Below are 25959 nucleotides of genomic sequence, written 5' to 3'. Positions count from 1 at the left end.
CACCTCACAAACCTACAACCTTCCCACACACATCAAGAGGTGTGTGGCATCCCCTCACACACACCCTGCCACTGCGTGATCATAATGGGATCCTCTGACTATAACACAAAATTAAACTTCCTGTGGGCTGGAGCACTATGTAGAGCCTTATAGAGTAAAAATGAATGAGGGTCCAGTGGTGCCATCTAGTTATAATCATGGAATTATAGAATGGTTTGTGATAGAAGGGACCTTAAAGATCATTTAGTTCCAAACCCCCTGCCATGGGCAGTGATGCCACTTGCTGTATCTCCTAAGACCATCCACACTATATTTCTGCAAAGATCACCTTCCTTACCAATGACAAATGCCATTATTGCATAACTTACCCTGTTTTCTACAGCATTAAAACACAATTCATGCCCTTCCAGGTCCTCCAGAAACAATTTTCATTGCTGATTTTCCCCTGGTTGTACTGCTTCACAGTTCACCTATTTGAAAAACAAGCAGGCTAGCTAGAGGCCAGGGATAAGTTTTATTGTTTGTATTTATAGTTGTGAACTTTGTGTCCTTATTTCTCTCCACTCACATTTGTTCAGTCCCTCAAACTGAAAACTCTTTGAAGAAGTAGTTGGGTCTTGCAAGATGGCTTTTTTTGATATTGAAAATGCTCTGCAATGGGAGTGATGAAAAAATTACCATAATATCCATTATTTTGACAGGTTTCGATGCTTTTCTTGTTGATGTTATCAAAAGGAGCATTATTTACAAGTCAGGAAATCAGGGCTTTAGTAGAACTCACATGTCAAGAAGGTTTGGGAGTGTGCTCTTTCTTTGATTTCATCCACCTCACTATATCAATACACCAGCTAAAGTTCAAAAACTCTGAAAAATTCTGCTGAAGAAATTAGACCAGAAGTCTGAAGGCAGACAAACATTAGAGAAGTTCTCATTTTTATGATCTATTTCTATACAAATATAGGACAATCTACAGGAAATAAAATCTATAGAAAAATTTCTGCTAGGAGGACCTACAGAAAGCCTGTGCTCTGAATTTACAGGCAGGTTTTCTGTTACTGTTTTTAGTGTTTGCTCATTTGTTTTTCAGATACTACTTTCAGATTTCTTCAGACTCTTGATATAACCTACTGCCTATGCTTTTAAACTCAGCATGTCCCCAGTATATGAATTAGTAGACTGTCATTTATGTTAACTGTAATGTTATTAGGGCATCATCTAATGATAAATACACAGTGCAGGTGTGCATTACTAGAACTGGTAGAAAACTCTGAATTCTCCCTAATATCCTCAATAAATACATACATTCAGAGATGTGGGGTTTTAACTTTATTTCCTGGATGCTATGACATGATGTGGGTCATAAAAGAATATAATTACCTTTTATCACCTGTGAAAACTTACTCTGGCTCCAGTGGATGTTATTACGTATTAGTTTAAATGTAGTCACTAAGTACCAGCTAAAAGTAAAAGGTACAGATCAGTACTAGTCAAAAACAAAGCACTCTCCTAAATATCCAAGACAGATGCCCTGGAAAAATAAAGTTAATTGCTTGTTTCTTCTGAGACATCCTTCAATGGGCGTGCCCTTAGACTTCAGTGGATTTCTCATCACCCAGCCACTTCTTGTTTTAAAACTGGTGTCGTTTTGATTTGGATCTAGCCTAGGACCACTGAAGGGAGTCTGTCTTGCAACTGAGGCTGTTGCCAAATTGTGTATAACACTTCTACCCAGCACAAAGAATTCACACTAACTTCTTGGAAGTCTTTGAAATATCAATGGGAAGGTTTTCCCCACTTATATATGTCTCATCTTCCTTCAGCTGCTTCTCTGAGGCTGGCAGGTATCATTTTGCATCCCTCGGTGAAAATGCTGTAAAGCAAATATTGAGCTGATTTCCAGCTGTGTTTGTTTAGATAGGAATATTTTCTTCTACTTGCAGCACAGGCAGTTATTTGAGATTGTTGTCAGAGTTTTCTTTTGATATAGCTTCCTTGTATATAGTTCTTCTGTAAATGTTTTCAGCATTCATTGTCTTTTTGTCCTAAGACGCTTTTTAGCCGGCCTCACAGAGGGATTTTATAGATGAATATCTGAACTACTAAACTTAAAATGGCTTGAGATGAGCAAACTTGTTCTCTTTTTCAATTAAAACTGCATTCATCAGCTTTGTCAATGTGCTCTTAGAAAAAATTTATGCAGAATTTGAAAAAGTTTACTTTTTAAAATGCAGATTCCCTCCCCTCCAAATTCTCCTCTATTTTTATTTTAATATTAAATGAAGTGCCTTTCTTTATATACTACATAATAAATATAAATGCAATATAATTAAAATAAATTATAGTAGGTTTTTATATAATAGATATTTGCTTGGAATCAAAAGAGACATTGATCTGAATTCAGAGTTATTTTAATCTTATTGCACTCAAATGTAAATATCTTAAACTTATAGTTATGTTAGGTCAAAACAAAGAATGTTTCTGATTTTGTTTGAAACAGTTACACAGTGTTGAATAAGCTGGACAGCCTGCATCAGATGTCTTTCTTTGACTTATTCTCCTTTTCTGCTAACCTTTCTGTCCACAAATGTTAGAAACCAACTATTTGTACCTTTAAATTACATGTGTTTAATGTCATACCGTTTGTGGACTCTTATATATATAATCAATTCATTTAAATCTTGTGACTATTTAATATTCTGTTACACTGTTGTTATATGTGTTGCATCTTCCTTATTTAAAGATGTGTTTCTACCTGGGGCTCTGTTGTTAGATGCTTACTATGAATGGTTAGGAGGATCACCTAAGTGTGTAATAATGTTGATAAGGCACTGTACAACTCAGAGAATCCTGCCTAATATTACAAACTTAGCTCTCCTGTATTCTTATTCTCCCACTTTAGGTTGTTTGGGATGTTTCCATTTTGTATTAAAATAGATTGTAGCACAGCCTTTGTCTTCTGGTCTCTGCAAAAAATAGTAGGGCACAATTCTTGGATGGAACTTCTTGATAGCACTGCAATGTAATTGTTGTCATATAGGTTTTATTATGATATACTAAATATCATTTTTAAGTAGCATTTTTAATAATGGCCTTCAGAGGTGCGTCTCTAGGGGGTTTTAGCAGTATAAAAGCTGTATTGCATTCCTACAGGGAAAATGGATGGCTACCTTCATTGCTTCTGTGTATTGTGACTTGTTCCATTTGGAGGAGTTATTTTTTAAACTCTAATATGTTCATTACTTGCAGCTTACTTGCTTTTGTGAGACATTGTGGCCCTTTTCATTTCCTCTATTTTGCTGCCCCTGTACCAGGCATCTCTTTTTTTCTGTAGCTGCACTTAATAGCCTGAACTCACCTAGAAGAATGAAAAGGAGGAGGAGTTTTCCAGTTGGACTATATTGTGACCCAGAAAATAGTCAAGCAGCCTTTACAGGTAGGGCAGTCTGAACCTCAGCTGAATCTGGGTCACAGCCTGCATTTCACTGGGGAAATACAGAAGCCTTATGCCTTTCACCTGTACAGCTGCTCTTGTAAGTTTTTTAAGAACTGGAATAGATTATGGTGAGTTACTGCTCCTGAGCTACTGTAAAAATTTGAGTACATGCATGACAGTCTCTATTCCTGTTCTGAGAGCAGAAAGGTAGGCAGTTTCTAGATATAATTTAGTATTACATAAAAAAAAAAAGTTCTAAATTTTGTGATACTCAAATTGGTAGAAGAGAATACAAATGACAGAGAGACTTTGTCCTGTAGTGACAGAACAAGGGGAAACACTTATAAACTGAAAGAGGACAGGTTTAGTTTGGACATAAGGAAGAAATATTTTAGGATATTTTAGGATGAGGGTGAGACACTTGCAAAGGTTGCACAGAGAAGTTAGGGATGACCCATCCCTGAAAGTGTTCAAGGACAGGTTGAATGGGACTTCAAACAACTTGATCTGGTGAAAGGTGTCCATAGCAGGTGAATTGTACTAGATCATTGTTAGAGGTCCATTCCAACACAAACTATTTAATTTTTACTTGACTTTTTGTTAGACTGAGGTTTCTATTTGCTTGGCCTCCTTTTTCTTGTTTTGTTTTGGGTTTTTTTTTTTTCCTCCTTTCTTTTATTATAGCTTATTTGCTCTTATAAAGATAAAAAAACAAAAAAAAAATGTCATTCTCTTATTTGCCCATTGGACTCATCATTGCAATTTCTTAAGGGTAAATTTTGTCATGGAAGGATGATTGCATGCTTTTTAGAACAATTTAATTTGATGTAGAAATACTGTTACTGTTGCTAAATCTTCCAGAGAGATTCTGTAAAATATCCAAATTAAGCGCAGTAACCAATCCATGTCTATATTTGACTAGTAGCTAACTGTACTTTATTTTGAATAATGCACTTGTACTATTTTAAAACTAGTAAAAATGATCTGAGATCAAGGTAGATTTGTCCTACCAAAGATAAAACATTTTTATTGCTATTGAAATATTGTGACATTCTATTTAAATGCTGATATAATTTCATAAATGTGCTGAATCATGTTATCAGGGGGACCGGGGGACTCTTATCTGTAGCAGGTCTAGTCAAGAGGTGCCTAACATTAAATGGAATTAATATACAATTTCCTATAATTTGGAGTTTAATCATATTGCTGTTGAAGGTGGGCAAGACAGAATTCTGTGATACCAAGTCTGAAATCATTTAATCAGGAATGTAAATCAGTTTTGTGCTTCACCTACTGAATGTTGATAGAATTGGCTATAGTAGATTGTTGTTTTTTAATTACAGCTGCTCTGTAATGTTGTTGTGTTACCAGGTTCCAAGAAGGAAAATAGTACAGTATGGCAGTTTGCTATGCCAAATGACCACTGCTACTGCCAAGTATAACTACTACCAGGAGTGGGTTCTTCTGTGGGATGATAACCACATCCCTAATTAATGAATGCCACCCTTCCCTATATGTATTTATGTTCAGATAATTTATTTAAATAATGTTCCTACTACATGCTTTATAGCCTTCTGCCTTTTGCTACACAAATTTTAGCTTATATTGCAGACTGTGCAAGTCATTTGGCAAATGTAATTTCCATCCCTGCATACTAATCGATTTCTTCACAAACACCTGCTATCAGTTATGATAATAAAAATGCCATTCTAAATTGAAAAGGGGCCAAATGGAGCTTCCTAAGGAAATGACTTAAGTGTCTTTCAATGCCTTTAATGTAGTAATGTTCTTGTAGTGCCAACACGTTTTTTCAGCATTTGCATTTTATATAATTTTACTCTATTACATCATTTTCCTGTCTAAAGGGTCCCTCATAACTGTTGCTACGAAGTAGTTCATCACAAGGCTGGAGAGAAATATCTGTGTTTCCTCTCTCATGGGTCTAAATCCACCAATTTTACATTTGGAAAATTCCTTAGCACAGGCCTGATGGAACATCTGGCCACTATGCTAGTATAAATACTAAATGGCTGTATCAATTCCTATAACATCACTGGGAAAATGTTGTGAAGTTGGTTGGTGCCTTGCCCTTGAACCACATGCCAGTTCCTTCCTAAAATATAAGCCTAAATTTAGCAGGCAGATTGCAAGTAGCATCTGAATTATCCAGGGTCACTTTATGGCTTCTTCCATCTCAAAAAATAACTTCCCAGAAACAGTCTTTGCCAGAATCTAATCATTTTCAGCTCTGCTGGGTCTTGTCTCAGCTCTGAAATGTCTCACTGGCTTTCAACTGTATTGTCATCTCCCCAGACAATGTCCTCTATATTATTTGTAAGGAAACAGTCCGTTTTACTGATTTCTTCGCATTTTCATTTTCTCTTAGCTCTAGCTGCCCAAGCGTATGCACTAAAGGAAGAGAACGATAGTCTTCGATGGCAGCTGGATGCTTATAGGAATGAAGTGGAGCTCCTGAAACAGGAGAAGGGACAGCTCTTTCGAACAGAAGAAAGCCTTACAAAGGACCAGCAGCTGCAGTTCCTACAGCAGACAATGCAAGGCATGCAGCAGGTATTGCTAAAGAAGAGAAGAACAGGTCTTTTCATTTAGGAAAGTGGTACCATGGGGCTGTGCTGTACTCAAGACTAAAATTTTAGCGACATTAGATGGGGGAAAGGGGAGGAGGATTTGGGGATATATTTAGGGATAGTCATTTTGGGAATTCACAAACTGTAAACCCATTGATCATTCAAGAAACTTTCTTATGCATTTGCTAGTTAGGAGAAAATTACTCTATTGCGCTCCTCACTTAATCCAATTGGCCCTAGTTTTGCACAAAAGTTAAAAATTTTGTCCAGTGTATCATAGTCAATGTTCTGTGATGCCTTCATTTGCATTCATCTGTGTCTTTCTTTCTGGTCTTGTTTGAGGATGACTGAGACACCTCCAGCTTGTCCAGACTACTCTGCTGCTGACTTGCAAATGGTTAGCAGCATCAGTGCTATCTCCTGAGCTCTTATCATTTATGCTGACCCATGGACATAACCTTTTCATTCAGCCAGTTTTTTTAAGTGGCTTAGTGCAGCAGCAAAGCTTTTTCTCTGATACCAATGAGAAACTGTAGTATGTCCCTGCAGGGGCAAGAGGTATCAGTTTATCATAAGTATTATCCCCTGTTTGTTAGTGTGCTCCTGACGTTGTGCTGGGCAAGTCTTGGCAAGTATATCCAGACTGCTCCCACTGCTTTGTCTGACATCCACTAACACATGAGCAGCCCTCATTCAGCATGCATGTGTGCAGCATCTTCCCTGCCCAGGCACTTGTTCGGATGGTACATGGCAAAATGCAAGGTCAGTAGCTCACCGAAACACTGGATTGTGCTCTCATCTAGAATGGAGCTTCTCTAGATGGCACTGCAGAAGTTTATTTTGCTTCCTTCATCTGCCCCCTGAAGCTGCTCATGCATTCCTTATCACCCCTCGTTATTAGATTCCAGAAGGGGACAAGCTGTACCCACTACTCGACTGTACTAAGCTGCTTTTGTATGACAAAATCCAGGAGATATTCATTGGCATGTGAGCTGCCAGTTGGGTTAGGAATTGCATGGCTATCACGGTACCCATTGAATCCAGCAAGTCTGCAAATCCCAGCTAACACCAAACAGCAGAGCACAAGACAGCCCTACACATACATTTCTATGAACATAAACCCTTTTAAGCCTGCAGAGTTTTACAAAATTAGGGTGATTTATTGTATAGTGGAATAATTCTGAACAAAATGTTTAAAACATAGAAAATAAGTAATTGACAATTCAGGAATAAAATCTTTCCCAAACTTCAGAATTAAGTCAGAAATACTTGAGGTTTCCGTATACTATAGATAAGTTTGAGGTCTGTTTGTAGTCTTATCCTTATATCAATGGATACTTAAATATCACTGGTTTTATTAAATTTAACATAGCATATATAAAGATTGTGCGATATTTCACCCTGGTGCTAATTCTCTATTAAAATTAGTGAAAAGTGGGCATAAAATACTACTAAATAAAAATGCTAGAGACCTAGCACCCATTTTGCATTATTATAGTTTCCTACCTAGGGTCTTGGATGAAGACTAATCAAGTCTGTAGAATATAAATAGATTTCTATTGAACCTCAAGCAAATGTTAATAATGCAAATCAATAACAGCGACTCTGTTCAGCTAGCCATGGACACTGTAGTCCCTATTCCTCTGAGTGTTTCTATGTTCGTGACAATTCTGCTGTGAGGTTCTCAATTTTTCTAGTTTGCCATCTCAGGGTCAGACCTACTTACTCCCAATGGGATATAATTAGAGATGGCCCAAGGAGCTGGAGAAGACACTGCAGATAATCCAGTCTGACAATACGCTGAGGAGAGCAGCAACACAGAAGCACGGGAGGTGTAGTTCAGAATATTTGGTGGGAAATTATCAGTCAGTTAAGCAGCTGGATGATGGTTTTGGATTTCAATAATTAGCCATAGTCATGACATCCCGTAACCTTTGTGCTTTTCATGCAGTTCATGCATGAATATTTAGAAATAAACCTTTGATTTAGGTAGACTCAGTTTTATCTCAGCTTGGTTTTGTAAATGTTGAGAGATGACAACCTTAGCTAAAATCCATCAGTATAGCAGGTGCTCAGCATCTATGGAAATCAGTCTCACTATGAAATATTAAATATATATCTGGGACTTGAATATAAATAATTTAACAAGAAGACCTGTATTCCCTTTTATCCTTTTGTATATATTAAAATTAATTTCAGACAAGGTAAACTGAATGCTATTGAATTCCTGAACCCTTCATATATGTCAGCATTAAAAAATATATTTCTCCTTTTCTCTTCATTTTCCCCCACTTTTTCTTACACTTCTTCTAACTCTGAAAACTAGAGAACAAGTGATTAGAGCTGCAGGCTGAAAAGCAGATTTATCTGAGAAAAAGTGGATGCATTTTCAGAATCAAGACATTTTTTTGTAAATATATTTGATGCCAAACAGTAGCAAATAACACAACACCAACGTATTTTTAATGTACTTCTACCATCTGGATGTTTTTCAGGATTCTTTCCTACATTTGCAGGACTGATGAAATGATTGTTTATTTTCTGTTCCATCACTCCCACTGATCCAAAGTAGCATCAGCAAAATCACACAGATGTTCACTGATGAAGTATACCTTATGGGCCATAGCAGCAACCTCCTTATTTACTGTGTCTAAAAAAAGAAAATCCTTTGGACTAATGACATTGAACTTACAGGGGTTTTAGTCAACTTCATCCATAAAACTGTGTCACAGTTTAATTTCATACACACTGTGAGATCTCAAAGAAATGGAAATAATGTCTTGTATCCATGGTAACAAATGAGATACACTTTACCTGATTTTGAGATGGAAATTGAATTAACTTGTCATTGCTGCATAGGTGGTATTGCCTTCAATTTATTTCTATATGAGAACACATATACCAAGATGATCACTTCTTGAATGGCTCTTTTTCCAGCAGTGTTTGGTATTCTCTGACAAAGTCTGTATTAGAGAAAGGAAACACAAGAAAGGATGTTTTAGTTGTAACTATTTTTACAACACTTGACAGCACAGCTGTAAGAATTTTTTTTAGTCTTGTCTCTGTCTGAAATGTTTTACCAGACACATGACTATAGATAACACAGAAAATATCACCCCATGGTGTTGCTTAATTCTTGCAATTATAAGGCTCAATTTTCAGTGGATATATAATTTCTCCAAATTGTAACCAGTGAGTTTAGCGCATTCCGTGTGGAATAGCAAGCAGAATTTTTTCAAAAAAAATTCCCAACAAAGTCTTTCAGCCACTCCAAGAACAAAGCAAGAAAAATATAATTTTATTGCATATTGTCCATCAAATATGATTCTTGAGGAAATGCACTTGCCACCTTTATGCTTCCAAGCAGGGGCTCAGAATTGGACGGTGAGTCTCTATTGAATTAATGATGTGGTTTCCAGATCCTTTATAAAATCTGTCTGAAATTGATAATGTTAGCAAGCCTTTGAAAAATGTTGGTTTGCCACATAGGAGATGACACTCATAAGCATATGTCCAAGTAAATTTTAGGTTTTTAGTGGTCATCCAGGGTTGTTCATGAACCACTTCCATAGCATGGCCATCAGTGCAATGTTTTAAGCCTCAAGTTAGTCCTAAGTCTACAGAGCACACTGTAGCATGGCTCTCTAATTTAACAGGTTAGTTCTACCTTTTTTGTCAGGCTTAACTGGCCAAGGTATGGGGTTGTGCTTGCATAGCTGTACTGATTCCTGAACTGGTACTTCTGCCAATAGACTGTTAGTTCTGCATGGTACTTCATTGCATTATGGAAATGTATGATAACATTCTTTCCTCTCATAACTTCCTGAGCACGACGGGCTGAATTTAAGCTCCTGCAGGCAAGGGTGTCATCCAGAAATCCCCATTTAAATCATACTTTCATCTATGCAAACTTCAGGAAATGTACACAAGTGCCTACAGCTCTGCTATTGCACATGCTGGGGAGTATCGGGGACATTTAAGAGGCACCACTTTACCCCCATTACTTTAGGGGCCTGATTCATTGGCTGAGCTTGGGATCATACTCTTAACACACAGTGACAGCACAAGCTCCCCTTTGTTGGCAGTGATGCATTAAAGCCTAGCCATGGGGTTATTGCACAAGCAGGGGATGCACAGCAGTGCCTCTCTTAAAATTAGTGCTCGAGGGGGAAGCAAAGAGCCAATGGAACAGTCGTGGGGGATAGGGCTGACAAAAGGCTGATGTGCTGCTGCAGGTGCCGTTGGCTTGGTTAGCTTGGCATATCTCAGCAGGAGACTGAGCATATTCTGAGCCTGCTGATTGACCCACATGGGTATCACTCTGATGAAGCATGTTGAAAATCCACTTTTGTCTCGTCTTCTTTTTTCTCCCCAAACAATTCCAGTTTCAGTTGAATCTCAATGCAGATTGTGAACCTGAACACTCAGAAGCCAGGAACTGCCAGAACCACTGCCTATGCCTTTTGCTTTGTATACCTCAGAGACCCTTCCCTGTTCAGTGCCGCAGGCAGAGAGTACACAGTTAATCATCACCTATTCAATACCTTCCTGTCCTTGCTGTTCTGTATGCAACTCAAGGTCTTTCTGCAAAGGCTACATTGCTCCTGACATTTCCTACCTCCCGAGGACTAGCTTTTGCAGTTTACTAAGCATTTAGCATGTAAAATAAATAGCACATGCACCTGAGACTTATACAGCTTTTTTAAAAGGCTTTGATAAATGCCAGATGACTAGCAATCATAAAACCACAGAGTCATTTAGGTTGGAAAGAACCTTTAAGATCATCAAGTCCAACAATTAACCCAATACTTCCCAGTCCACCCTAAGCACCACATCTACACTTCTTTTAAATATCTACAGGATGGTGACTCCATCACTTCCCTGGGCAGCGTGTTCCAATGCTTGACCACCCTTTCAGTGGAGAAATTTTTCCTAATATCCAACCTAAACCTCATTTCAGGCTTTCAGTGTTCATCCAGGGTAAGACAGTTTGGTCTGTGGTACGCCTCACTGTTGTGGTTGGGAGGGTGAGAAGAGCTGCTGGAGTGCATTGTAGCACCCTCCTTACACTCACTGCTCCCTCAAAGGAGGATGGTCATGGTACAAATTTGATGATGAGGACTGTGACATGCACACAGTTTCCACCATGCCATCACTGGGAGATGGATTAGGAGTCTTTTGTCTAAGTGAGATGGCACAAGAGTGATCTATCATGTTATGAAGCAAAATCATGTACCCCTAAAATACAGTAACTGTTCTGAGTAGAAAAGCCAGAGGTAGCTAGTGGTGCCTCACCATGGTGCCTTTGAAATGAATTGGATTTCTACCATTCCCATCCACTGGAGCAGAGCCAGTCCATTTTCAGATGTCCTCATGGAGTTAGCAGAAGCTTTTTTCTACAGGAAAAGATGGCATTGCTCAGGTCTTTCTTCCCCTTTTTTCCTGGCTTTTTCTCGTACATTTAATAGAAGAACTTACTATTTCCATGGTCCACACTCTTTCAGTGGGAGCAGAGACAAAACGCACATTTCTATGCAGGAGGTTGCAAGAGATAGTAGGGTAGGGCATCATGAGGACTTTTCTCCTCATCAATCTTTTAACCAGTATAATTAAGTTCCAATAAGCCTCAGCTGGCATTGAGGTCTGCAGCTCTGAGATCCTTCACACGTTGTTAGCAGTCACAGCCATTCCTTTCTGCCACATACAAACTTCCTGAAATATCAGAAGTCACAGACACAAATGCTGTTAGCTGAAAGTTGCTGAATCTGGTGCTGTGTGAGTGCCATGACCATTACAACAACCTTTAAATGTAGAGGTCCTAATAGCAGTTTAGTGCTGAAATTAACATCATTGTTGAATAGATTGAGCATGTTATGGCTATATTTATTAATATAGCCTAAGTGCAGAGGAGATTTGTGGTCTTTTTTTGATTCCGTCTATGTCTTGCTCACCAAACACCTGTTCGGGATATAATCCACCCAATGTACTTACGCACAACTATAAACTGATTCTTCTCCAAATGCAATATTAAATAAGAGTAAGTATAAGAGTCAAAAAAAAATTATCCCTTATATTTGTGTTTTACCTGCTGAATAAACGAGCCAGAATAATTAGTGGGAAATGTTTTTAATTACTACTCTTGCAGTATGAATTCCGGTTAGATTGTTCTTTTTTCGTGTAAAAGTGACACTGGAGTAGTAATGGCAATACTAATAATCTTATAGGGAATGGATACAAGTTAAGTGCGAGGGACTGAGCCCAATGTCCAGATGTTCGCTTCCAGGCCTGTCTCTTCTCTCACCCAGTGGCTGATACCTGAAAACTGTTTAAGAAGAGAGAGAAATGCTCCCATAAGTGTTATCGCTGTTCTCTAATACTTTTCAGGGCTCTGTACAGTACTGTCCATGTTTAAACTTCCAGAAAACAGTTACTCTTTCTGATTATATTAAAAAAAAACCAAGAGCAGCTGGCAATTAAGTGCTATTTATTTACCTGATCTCAGACATGCCAAATGGGTTCTCTTCTCTGTTTAACAACCTTTCTTTATTGAAAGTAATATTTGATGTCCTACATCTGTGACCACCACTTCAGTAATATTAGAGAAGTGTAAATAAAGGTCCACAGATGCTTTAAGCACCTTATTCCCGACAGCTGTTCTAGTGGAAAAATGGAGGAGGGTGGCATCTTTTTTCCTGCTAGTGCTGATAAAGCTAAACTGCTATTGGCAGCAAGAATAAACCCTTCATAGAAAAATAACTGGGTGCACACACTTTACTTAAAATATGAAAGAAATCAACTAATATCTCCATTTAAAAGCTTGTATACTCTAGTGGTGGTGAAGGAAAAATCTCATAAGTTTTACGGTCCAGTGATCTTACATGAATTTTTTAAAAGATCCTAAATACCAGAATTGGCTTGCTGATTAGAGTTTCCAAATGTGTTTGATGCTATCAGTACTAGGAACTCTGTTTCCATTTTAGGAATTGTGTCTCATTAGAAATTACATTGATTCTCTTCCATAATGTCATTTTTTTAATTAATTTTTTATTCTCCTTCAAAACAAATAAAATATTTTCTTGACTAAAAAATCAAAATTTCAAAGATCTAATTTTGTTTGTTGAGAAAAGGGCATGCTGTATCATGCTTATTTGCAGTTCCATGAAAGAAGACATGGGATTATACAGTCCAAGTACCATTAACTGGTGAGGAAGTATCCACAATGGACAGTATTGGTGAAAGGTTGGAAAAGATGAAGATGAATGGGTGATCATGTCTTCTTTTGACTGTGGATCATGTGAGGTGCCTTGTAGAACAGGTATGAGGGCAGAGGGAACATGACGCTCATCTGGGATCAGCCTGCTTTCTTTGTTTGGGATCAGAGAAAACTGTAAGCCCACCTATCCACTTACCTATTGCCGGTAAAGTCAAGGGCTGTGTAATATTCCAATCATCTCATTTAGCAAAGGTAGGAGGGAGCTTTATTGATGAGGTGCAATGGGCTTTTGTCAGACTTCTCCCCTCCACAGGCCACAATCAAAATTAAAGACCTTGTGTAATTTGCTTTGAAAGACAGATCCCGTAGAGGGATCCCTGATGCTACCCCTAAGTGTGTATTAGTAAATTGGGAGAATTTAAATTCTGAGAGGAGGGATTGATTCTGTAAGGTTCCTAAGGACTTGGGTCTTTTTCTGATTTGCTGCAGAAGTTCATAGACGACTGAAGAAAGCTTGGGGTTTTTTTGAGGAGTAAGAGATATAGTAGAAAATTACTTGACAGAGGAAAGCTGTAGAATATCTCTTAAGCCATTCATTTCACCATCCATGTTCTCCTTTTGTCTGCTGCCCAACCCTTAACGCTGCCTCTTGAAGCTGGTGTTCCTGAACTGCTATGCCTCACAGAAACAAAAGAAACTGAGAGCTAATTTTCTGATATCTATTAGGTCTAGAACTAGAAAAACTGAAGTCAGAAGGTACATCTAGATGTTGTGTACACCTCTGCTCAAAATAGGAGCATCTTTGGAGTTGTCTCAGTTTTGCTCAGGACCTTGTCTAGCTATGGTCTCTGAGGATGGAGAGTCCATAGCTTCTCTGAGCCCTTGTTCAAGTGGTTGGCCACCCTCACTTTGGAATGTTTTCCTTATATGTAATACAAATGTTTGTATTTGTCCTCAGTCCCCATTCTGGGCAAGACTGACTCCACCTTCTCTGTAACCTCCCTTTAGGTAGTCTCTGTGTGTCTGTGTCCATCTGTCTATTTTCTCATTTGGCATATTTCTTATGATACAGGCCTGCCTGCAACTACTCTGAGTACTGTAAATCTGCAGGACCTCTGCAGTCAATCTAATAGCATGGAAGGGAAGCATGGCAAACATCTCCCTAAGAAGCAGCTGAACAGAGTTCATCTTTAGTGCTACCATACACACTCACCCATCAGGTGTGTGTCCACTGCCTGACCCCCTCCAAGGCAGTTCAACTTTGGAGCTAACATGTTCAGCATGATCTTTGCCTCTGGACGGAGAGCCAGGAAGACTCACTTTGCAGGTGAATGCCCATCAGACAGGAGCTGGGCTGTTGATCTACATGCAGCTCTTCACCAGCCCTCTTTCGTCACTGCAAACCCTGTGATCTACCCAAATAATTCCATCCACATGGCCAGGGACACAGCCAATCCCTGAGAGGTGAGAGGGATGAGAAACATTGCACTATTACATTGTGTTTCTTTTTAATCCCTTTAAAAAAAAATCCACAATCATATCTTTATTTTAATAATTCCTTGCTGCAACATGGCTAACTTCCTTGAGGGCTCATTTCTAAAGCTTCTTTGACTTGTCTTTCACATTCTCCTGTTTCCTTGGTGATTTGTCAGGCCTCATCAGCATCTTGTTACTAATGCATATTTGCTCAGCTGGGAAGTCACTTTCTCATTATTCAAGCCTGCCATGTGCTGGCCATTTGCGATATGAAATCTTGTCTGTTTTACAAAAAGAGAAAACACTCTTCTAGACAGTCCACGGGAGTACTAGGAGAGGGATTTGTATTTTTATTTTGCAATTAGTTGATTTCATTTTAATTCATTATTTCTTTTCCTTCTAGCTAAGAAAGATTCTGAAAAGAAATATTTACCATCCTTCTCCTTCGTATTTGTGAACAGCTTCTAAGAATTTTGAAGCACTTGTTTTCCTTGCCGATTTTTGTCCTCTTCCAACTCTAACTTCTTTTCTGTATATTTTCTGTATAAAATAAAGTTAAAAAAGACAGAGCAAGGTTTTACTTGAGGAAATAGCAAAAAATATAATAAGCCCGCAGAAACTGCTGTCATAAGTGAGTCCTTTAATTTTTAGGTGAACTCTGCAGGCATTTCAATGCCTGTGATCTCTGATTATAGTGTAGTTTAGGGGAAAGGGCTTCACTTTTGCACACGAGAACTGCTTTCCAGGGTTACTGTTTTATACGAGTGCCTTGATTTCATTGGGACGGAAAAAACTAGCCTTGATTGGGTTACCATCTGCCTATATGAGACATGTACGTTTCACCTTTCTTTTAGGCACCTAGTGAATCAGATGTTCCCATTTTTCCTGAATAGGGATATCTTTACTATAGGTGGTAAGTGGAGAGTAATATGAGTATGCTGCTCCCACAAATTATATGGATAAGAACTCAGTTTCCCTGAGTTCATTGGGTGTCTAAGACAATCATTCAACTAAGTTGATTCATTTGGACTGTGTAAGACCATTCCTCTTTGACTGATACACTAATTTCAGAAGAGTTTGCTGCAGATCATTTCTGGACACTCTGTAACTACTCCATAAATGGGAGAGCCTTTGCCTCATTCCCGTGGCTGAACAGGATGTGTTTGCTGAAACTGCCTGCACAACCTGTGATCAAAGTCAGCGCTCACACCTCAGAGGTGTTCTTTTGTCTGCTCTTCTTTACTGCCCTTTCTTTAAGGTCTTTGTAACCCTTTCATGCTTCATTTCAAGCAGCTGTAGAGAAAATCATAAACAAAGTAGCAGGGACTGGACCATTCAGCAATATAACTGCTAAACTTGTGGCGAATGCTGATTTTTCTTTTTCCATTATTTTGTCAGCCTTACAGTATCCTAAGTACAGCCTCAGGCCCTGTTGTGGCTTCTGATCTGCCTCGTTTTTGTTTGCATGCAAAGTTGATGGTTTCATGCTGGAAATCATGCATTCCTTCTGAGATCCTTGTCTGTCCTACTAGACTTGGGGTGTGACCACACTTCTAGATATATCCATAATTTATATTCAAATGTACACTGCCTTTTGAGGAGCAATGAAGAACTGTGGACAGGGAGGAGGAGAGGAAAGAGAAGGAGTATTTCATGGCTGCACAGTGGTACACAACAGCAAGCTATTACTTTCCCTTTAGGGCTTCTCGTATATTCTAAGGCAGTGTGTGTTGTTCAGTTGTTAGCATTCTTGGCCACACTAGTACTGCATTGTACACATCCTGAGTAATTCAGCTGGCTTCAATAATGCCATCTATATTTAATGTTTCAGAAGCTGCGAAGATTGGTTTAAGATGGTAATTTTCTGTCTGCACTTTTGAGATTTGTGCAATATGGGTGGTACTGAACTGTCTCTGGCAGAGATTCAGCCAGAGGTGGGAGGTGGGAGTGTGTGAAAAAAAACCCAACAAAATAACACATACCCTCTTCTCCCCCACAAATGAAATTAGCTAACCACTTATTATGTACAGGGAGGATTTGGTCCTCATGAATGAAGGAAGCTTAACACAGGAGAGTGATATTTACCATTTCTACACAGAGCAGTTTCAGAGTTGCCATTGGAAACAATGTCTTGCATTTTTGGGGGGATCTAAAATGCACTGATTGATATTGATAGACAACCAGGAGATTAATTCTTTTCTGCTCTTCCATCTCCTCTCTGGAAATACCAGTTAGAGGATATTAGTGATGTCTACCAGTCTGATCTGGTCCTACTACACAGCTTCATCTCAGGGTCAACCTGGCAGCCATGATAACAAATGCTTTTGGTTGCATATAGACCAGTTGATCTTCCATACTGGTACTGGTGGAGCTCTAGGCTCTGCAGGTGTCTCTCTCCAGGATCATCGGAGCTGTAATGATGCTGTGACATGGTTTTCTGCTTCCTGACACTTGGATTTTGGCTCAAGGAAAAGACTCTTGCACAACTTGCAGGGCTCTCTCAGAGACCCAAAGAACTGCATACTAAGGACATGGAAAACACCAGAAAAATGAGCCAGGTATTTCCTGGCTGTGTAACCATGAAATTACTCCTTTGCTCTTTGCTTGATGACACTGGGGAACTGCTATCTGAATGCCATGGACATGTCACAAAGCTGGAGATATCAGGGCTTAAAGGAAATGGCCAGAGACATGAGACAAGATGGAAAAAAGGGGCACTTGTATAGCTGTGGTGGCCGTAGCTGTGTGGCTAAATGGGCACAGGCAGAAACTCTGGCAGAAAGGCTAGGTGAGTTGGCAAAGCAGGTGGAACAGTATCAGACAGCAAAACATTAAAACCAAGTATAATTTATTTATTTTGATTGATTGTGGTATATACTTGCAAGCAAACTGAAGGGCAGAAGAAATACTTATAGGATCTATTTTTAATAAGCACAAATATATGTGAAAAACAAAGTAATTCTGAATACCATCATCTTGACATCATTCATTATAATCTTTATGGAGAGGCTATCTGTTTATAAGCAGGCATGACAGCAGTCCCTGTTATGAAACTTGTTGCATTCCTGCTAGTGTAAGATCCTCTTCCCATTTGCTTCTAACTTTGCCAAACATCAGGTATTTGTGCTGAAATTTTTCAGGCTGTTCATTTGTCTTAGGCTGATATTTTTTTCCATTTGAATATATTTCTTCATTTTCCAAAATAAGACTACAAGAGAAAAATATGCTGTTTGGCACATATAGCTCCATGTTACAACTTCTTGGTGGCAGCATCGACCACTCAGGAAAAAGAAATACCCAAACCTAATCCATGCAAAATTAGTGGGTTCTGCAGCTTTTAGAGATAAATATGAGGGAGAGAAAAAGAAAGTTAAACCCGCAAGGGTTGGCTAGAAGTTTTAAATAATTTTATCATCTTTGAAGTTTGGATGGGAAGGTCCCACTTCTGTGAATGAAAAACCTTTTGTATGACTGGGAATATGGTGCCTTAGTTAAAGATATTCCGCTTTCCACCCCTGTGAAAATAGGACCCTTTGAAAGTATGAGCCTTTGTGCACACAGTAAGCCTTCAGTAGTTGACAGTTTAACCACTAAGACTGCAGGAAGATATTTATCTCACATCAAGCACTTTATAGCTCATACTGCAATGAGAATGCACATTCTCTTACTTGAGGGAAACTGAGCATGTTGGATATTTTCCTGGGATTCCTGTTCCTCGCTGGTCCAGAGCCAAGAACAAACATGCAGAGCATCACATCTCTCTCTCTCATGCTCTCACCACACCAATTCCTTCCATGCTCAGACAGTTTTGGAAAAATATATTAAACACAAAACAAGAAAAGTCAAGATCAAAGGAAGAGGTATATAATTAGACTAAATTACAGTGGGAGATCACAGTAAGAGATGCAAAAATAAAACAGTAGAAGTTTGTGAACTGATCTGCAATATGTCAAATGTGACCATGGAAGAACCATGGGGAGGGGGTGGGTAGGATGGGGAAGGAAATAGCAGTTCAGTTGTGTGACAACTTCAACCTATAAGTCAAACTTGGTTTCCCCTTTGTAACAGACATTCAGTACTGAAAAGGCTATTCAGGGTCACGATAGACTGAAAACTCACTTGGGATCTTCCAGATGGGAATTTATGTTGTTCAGAATGACAGCCTCTAAGGTTTCTCCCAGAAGCTGAAGTAAAATCTCTGAAGCAGGTTAAAGGTAGTCTGGCCACACTAGTGAGACATAACTGCTCAGAGAAGACTCTGAAATGGGGGAAAAGGCTCCTTTCTAATAACAACCCTTCACCATGTTCACGTGTGTAAGGTGAAACAGGTTGCAGCTGCAAAAGAGAGGACATTTCACCACCTACTGCTAGATGACACATCTGCTTCTCAAACCTCAGGTGTTTCGGCTAGTGACCCTTGAAAGGGTTTATGCCATATTTCTAGTATCCTATGTTCTCTGCTTCTCTTCTGAGTGCTGGAATCCATTCTTTCTAAATTGCAGACATCAGCTGGATCTATCCTAGGTAAAACTTAATGGTCTGTTGTAACATGAGTTTACATGGGGTAACTAAAGGGGGTTACTAAGCATGTTTGCAGACAATACAAAACTGGGAGGAGCTGTTGACTCCCTTGATGGCAGGGAGGACCTGCAGAGAGAGATCTCAACAAATTAGAGGGCTGGGCAATCACCAGCCACACGAAATTCAACAAGGAAAAGTGCCAGATTCTGCACCTAGAATGGATCAATCCCAAATGTTCGTACAGACTGGGGAATGAGATGCTGAAAAGCAGTGCCACGGAAAGAGACCTGGAGGTCCTGGTCAATGGCAAGCTGAATGTGAGTCAGCAGTGCCCTGGCAGCCAGGAGGGCCAACCGTGTCCGGGGGGGCATCAGGCAAAGCATCACCAGCTGGTCAAGGAAGGGGATTGTCCCGCTCTGCTCTGCACTAGGGCTGCCTCACCTGGAATATTGTGTGCAGTTTGGGGCACCAAAATATAAGAATGATATTAAGCTATTAGAGGGTGTCCAAAGGAGGACAATGAAGATGGTGAAGGGCCTTGAGGGGAAGCCATGTGAGAAGTACCTGAGGTCACTTGGTGTGTTCAGCCTGAAAAAGAGGAGACTGAGGGGAGACCTCATTGCAGTCTACAACTTCCTCCCGTGTGGAAGAGGAGGGGCAGGCACTGATCTCTTTTCTGCTGCGACCAGTGACAGGACCCAAGGGAATGACCTGAAGTTGTGTCAGGGGAGGTTTAGGTTGGATATTAGAAAAAGGTTCTTCATGAGGGTGATTGGGCACTGGAACAGGCTCCCCAGGGAAGTGTTCACAGCATCAAGCCTGGCAGTGTTTAAAAAGCTTTTGGATGATACTCTTAGGCACATGGTGTGACTCTTGAGGATGGCCCCGTGCAGGGTCAGGATTTGGATTCAATGATTCTTGTGGGTCCCTTCCAACTTGGCATATTCTGTGATTCCGTGATTCTGTAGTGGTCCCTTCTGGGGACCTACATAGGTATTACTGTGTGACCTATGACAATATACACAAATTCAGTGTATCATTTGAAAATGTAGGAAGTAGTACCCAACAGGCAAGATGAACACAACCCTGGTCAAGAAATGCCAAAGTAGAGCTTCCTACACAAAAGCTGGTTGGGCATAAGCCTCAGTGGAAGAGACCCAGTTATTTCATGGAAAAGTCTCGAAATTTGAAATGTTCTTGTGCTGTGGTACAGTGAATACATATACCAGAATGTCTCTTGAAGGCTCCCAGGGAGCAGTCTAGGTGGCAAGATCCATCAAAAAGCTAACTAACCCAGCTGGATTGTAGAGTGTATGAGATATAATCATACATATACTCACATGTATTTTTACTTCAGTGGCTGAATTAATCCATCATACTGATGTTCACTTACACAGAAATACGCTACCAATAACTCCACAAGTCCCTGAAATGTCACCTGTTTCCAAGCTGCTCTGAAAACAATACTGACACCACGTCCTTTGATGCCTTCTTCCAGTGCAGTGGAAGAAGAGCTTTTTCTAGGTTTGCTATCTGTAACTTACAAAGATGCTGAACACCTGCAACATCAGTTTGAGTCCGTTACCAGCCTAAGCTGGTAACTAAGCTTTAGATGTATGTACATGGTTAGATCACTAATGCATGCTAGTAAAGCAATTAGTCATTCAGTTAGTCCTTAAAAAGACGTGTGCTTACAAGGAATATGTTGCCCCAGCAGAACATAGTTTCCTTTCTTGATCACTAAGGGAATACACCATAAACTTCTTTTTTTAACCTCACGTTTGCCTGCTCTTGCTCTTCAGCAGTGTCTGACATTCTTCACATCAATATAAAAATACATAACTGCTTCAGAATTAATTAAATCTACTGACCTGTTCTTGACAGTCGCAATAAATCTATGCAGAACCTAAAGCTAGCCAAGAGCAGGAGATGTGGGCTTTTAAATATGCTCCTGCATCCCAGAATTCTCTTCATAAAAATAGATTTTGGTCATAGCTTTTTGTTTTGACAGGTAAGCAGTCTTCCTGGCTGATGTATTGATTGTAGGGCATCAGTCTTCCTGATCTAATGAAATATCACAGCACAAGAGAAAAAAAAAAGGAAAGCATTTGACTTCTTGGCAAGTCAGTCTGAAAGCTTTCCAGAATATTGCTTTGCTTAGAATGAAAATGGCTGTGGGCCAATGACTAATTATATTAAAGGGCTGTGCTTTTAAATTATTTACGTACCATAGTGTTTACCCCAGTATTATTAAAACCACTGCATATACTTCTACAAATAAGATTTTGGTTCAGATGAATGTGACAGTCACTCTGTGGGTGATGTAGCAGGAGTTTCTACTTTAATGTAATAAATAGCTTAATGCACATTAGCAGATGCATTACTCTTGGAGCACTGCTGCAGAAGGAGATGCAGATGAAAATAATTTACCTCTGGTCCATTTAGACACAGCAGATTATGCAACAGTAATAACTGTAGGAGCAGACTGCAAAACATTGTTTGAAATGAAGATTTATCAAACTGAGGATTTAAAACTGCTTTGGATCCAGATGATGCTAACCAGAAACTTCTTTTCTTTGTGCAGCAATTATTGAGCATACAGGAAGAATTAAATAACAAAAAATCCGAACTGGAGCAAGCAAAGGAAGAACAAACACATACTCAAGCAATGCTTAAAGTCCTGCAGGAACAGGTGAGTGGTTTGGCAGGAGAAAAATGCTGGCTTAGGCATGCTAAGAGGGTGGAAGTCTCATGGCTTCACCTCCAAAATCCACAGGATTCTGACCATGTAATATGCTGTGAGTAAGACATAACCTTATGTGACCTGTGTGTCTGTTCTAATTAGGCTAACAGAGAGTTTGAGAAAACAGAGTGAAAAGGGACCCTTACTTTATACTATCCAGTATTGAAATTCATGTCTTGAATAACATTTTCTCTTAGGTATTCTACATAGATACCAGTGATGTGTGTTTTCACTCTGACTTTAAAAAAAATATTGGGTGAGTTAAATATACCTGAAACAAAACATTTGTTCCTTCTAAGAATAATATTCAAAAAAAAGGTTTTGGCCTCTCCTGTGCAATTCATTTTTATATGAATATATAAAATAATGGCATTATCATAATAGCATTAAAAAAGTAGTTAATGCACTTATTTAAGCAGTGAGAAGCAAATCTCTGTAAATCTGATTATCACATCTTCTTTGACGCTAAGGTGTTCTATGATATTGAGAAGTATATTTGATAGTATTGTTTTATAAGCATGGTAAGATGGATACTTATACAGCAAAAAGAAAGTCTGGTCCTAAATCTGTAAATCTAGAGAAGAAACAGTGCATTGTGTGCAAGCACAGTGTGCACAAATACATGTTGTCTCAATAGACCACATGTCATGGACGCACTGAAATAGCAAATACCCACCTGTGGTGGCACAGCCACAGTCTTTGCTTTGGGACCTTATTTTAATCCTTTCTGCATAAACTTTGAGCTAAAATATTTGATGACTTAGTTAAGTATTTGCAGTTTAAAGTCTGTGGAATCTGAATTGCTTAGATGGCAGAGATTCAAACTGCTGATGGTTCTTTTGTTCAAGATTTTTCAGCATGTATGTCTGAATATGTCATCAGACAGATGTATGTATTTAATGTACATATTGGGAAAACTAAATTATGCTTATTTCAGATTATTTTAATGCTTGTTACAAAAGCTGTAACATTTTTTCACATTTAACATTTGTCTTTGAACATCTCTAGTGACAAATATATTCTACAAACTAATAATTTACATTCTAGAAGCTTTTATGTTCAGATACATATTCTTAGCTTTTATGGTTACAGAGATAAATGAAAGCTGATGCAAGAGTGTAATACAGAAAATGCAATGAGGAATAATGGATTTGGTAATGACAAATCTTTATAAATACAGAATCCACCAGGTCTCTTGAGTTAATTGCATCTCATTTCCATTTTCACATGGCATTCAAGGTATAGCATTATAAAGTACTTAAAAAAAAAAAAAAAAGAAATTGCATGAAGTTATTTTATGTCTTTGTAGCAATTAAATGCTACAAAAACATATAGGAAGATCTTGCAATGTGAGGCCCAGCAGGGACCACCAGGGCAGACTTCTGAATCTCCACAGACTCCTACTAATTGGAAATCAAATGTGTGCTCATGCTAGGCAGACAGGAGAAACAGTAGTTGGAAAAAGGCAGGATAGATCTACATTTGTCTTGAGAATTAGCTCTGAAACACGCCTAAGGCCAAGACTGTAAGTAACCAGAATTTCTAAAGAGTGGTAGGCAGCCAGTGTGCTTCTCCAAGAACCCTGAACAAGTTTGAAAACTTTCCAGAACAGCAGAAGCCATAGCAGTAATGACCCTCCCCCTTGCCAAGGCTCACAGCTTTTCTTTACAAGCACCACAGCTTATCTGTATGTTTTATCCACAATGGGTATTGAAAATCATTCAGCTGAGCCAGATATTTATTTCATTTCAAAAATAAATAGTGCAGGACTCCAGCCTTGACTGTATGGCTTGGTTTTGTGATAGGTTTGCTAAAAACTGCCTTTTCATCCCAAGTTAGCAGAGGGATCCCACCTTGCCTTACTGAGGGCATGTTTGCTCGGAGAGGTGCAGCTGTGTCCAAGCATGGTTATTCTATTCACCAACCCAGCCACATTCAGGCTGGGATGTCCTGCTGGGAGAGGTCCTATTTGCTTGTGCACCATTTTGCACTGCTGTAGTCAAAAGGCTGCTGGATCAGATCCAGCACATGACCGTCAGCTCTGGTTGTCTGAGGGATTCACGTCCACTTGTTTGAGTCAGATCTACTGCACCGTAGTATTAGATTTATCAGAGACTTCTGACTCCTCATCCCTTCTCCTTCTAGGTAGGCCCTTCTTTGTTACTGGCACTGGCTCAGTGTGTTGCCTTAGCAAACTCTCTGCCGGTAACATCACACTTGCCATCGACCTGCGATGAAGTCAGCCTAGAGGGTAAGGCAAGTCCTGCTTTTCCAATATTGTATATTTTTTCTGAGCTTCCTATTTCAACATTTCTCTATTTAGCATGTGAGAGAATAATATAATTTAAACATTAATTTAGAAAAAAAAACAATATTGGAAAAAAAAAATACTTCATCCCTTTAGCCTTTGGGAATGCAGCTGCACACTTTCTACCCTTAAGTTTTCCACCATTGTCTCCACTAGTTCACCTCCACCTCTTACTGTGGTGGTCCTAGTCCAGACATGGATGCTAGCACCTTCTTACCTGAGCTCTGGCATCCTTTTCAGAGTGTAGCGTGCAATAAAGGAGATGGAAAGGCTCAAGCGTCCTCTCTGCATTATATTAACTGGTGAAGCAGTGCCAGGGCGATGGTGGTGGGAAACCATGGTGAGGTGAAAGCCTGCTGGACCAATGTAGGCTGGAGGCTGAGCCCACTCTCCTGTCAAACGTACACGTGGCTGATGGGAGAATGGTATGTCACCAGAAGAACACATGCAAAGCATTGACAAGGAGCCAGCAGCCACCAAGGGTGATGGCACTTTATCAACGTGGAAAAGGAAAGGCGAAAAGTGATGAGCAGCATTCCTTGAGCACTCAGGATGTGGCACTGGCATGCAGATGAGTAATTCATATTCAGATGAGTAATTCAGCTGAACCCAACAGAACTGCTCATGTGAGGTGAATTTCTATAATGAAGAATTGGTAGAATCAGGAAACAGCTCTTTCCGTCACACTGTGATGCAGAAATACCTAATTCTGGTATTTGACTGGAAGTAGCTATCTCAGATTGTTCCTACCAGCCATCCTCAGGATGGTTATTCTTTTCAGTGAGGGAAAACACATAGTCTTTATTGGAAATGCACCACCCTGCTGTCAGTATAAATTGCAGACTTTTCAAGGGTATTGAAAGATGAGCTTTGGTGAATTGAACCAGGACACTTGATGAATCTGCAGTCCCCAGCTATCCTTTGTACTACTTTATCAGGAATTGTTGTCCCCTTCCCTCTCCATCAGGACTGGTTTAGTGGCTTGAACAGCAGTTCCTGAACTGGTGCAGTTTACAGCCCTGCATAATAATAAGGTATGAACAGACCATGGCCTGCTTACCTTAATAGTCAAATTGGAAACTGTGACAAGTTGGAAACTGAATCACACTCACTTCAGCTGTTGATGCCACATAGCAAAAAAACGATGGAAGTAACTTAGCTGCCCTAGGATGGTAGTTCACCAACGCTTCTGAGACAGACATCTAATCAATACATAAGAGAGTTCCATTTCACCTGGATTTTAGGACTGTTGTCAGTCAGAGCCACAGCTGTAGCATCAACAGTTGCATCAAGCCCAGCTTCTTTGGCAAAAAACAAGGAATTCAGAGGAAACTTCTGTTTATTGTTCCCATCCCTCCCCCCAATCCCCAGATATCTATTCTGAATTAAGTTAGAATAAAAGCACAATTCTTCAGAGCTTTACCTAAAGATCAAATGGTTCTGGGAGCTACATTTAAGTGTACAAACCTCCATGGCTTATAGGCTCAGGAGAGCTGCTGTGTCTCCTCTTTGCTCTGTTTGCTCAGTAACAGGATGAACAACAGCATATTTCACTGTGGCTCGAGATGTGAGCAAGGACTTTCTTAAAATCTCTTGAGAGCAATCTTTACAACCTCTCATGTAATCCTGGATTTTCCCCAAAAAGCTAATTCAGGAGGGAAAAAAAATTTTTGTTCA

General features: G+C 39.4%; 1 protein-coding gene across 8 annotated transcripts in view; it reads left to right on the top strand.

Annotated features, from left to right (window-relative positions):
* Positions 1 to 25959, top strand: part of ENOX1 (ecto-NOX disulfide-thiol exchanger 1) — a 365499-nt gene that overhangs the window by 316729 nt on the left and 22811 nt on the right. For all 8 annotated transcript variants that reach the window (XM_017815136.1, XM_017815141.1, XM_017815140.1 and 5 more), the window contains 2 exons: positions 5820 to 6004; positions 21816 to 21923. In XM_017815136.1, coding sequence (XP_017670625.1) covers positions 5820 to 6004; positions 21816 to 21923 — 293 coding nt within the window. The remainder of the gene's footprint in view (positions 1 to 5819; positions 6005 to 21815; positions 21924 to 25959) is intronic.

This window comes from Lepidothrix coronata, unplaced genomic scaffold (assembly GCF_001604755.1).
Source record: "Lepidothrix coronata isolate B3197 unplaced genomic scaffold, Lepidothrix_coronata-1.0 Scaffold48, whole genome shotgun sequence".
Taxonomy (NCBI): domain Eukaryota; kingdom Metazoa; phylum Chordata; class Aves; order Passeriformes; family Pipridae; genus Lepidothrix; species Lepidothrix coronata.
The sequence above is the reverse complement of the archived record's forward strand: the minus strand, read 5'-3'. Positions and strand labels throughout refer to the sequence as shown.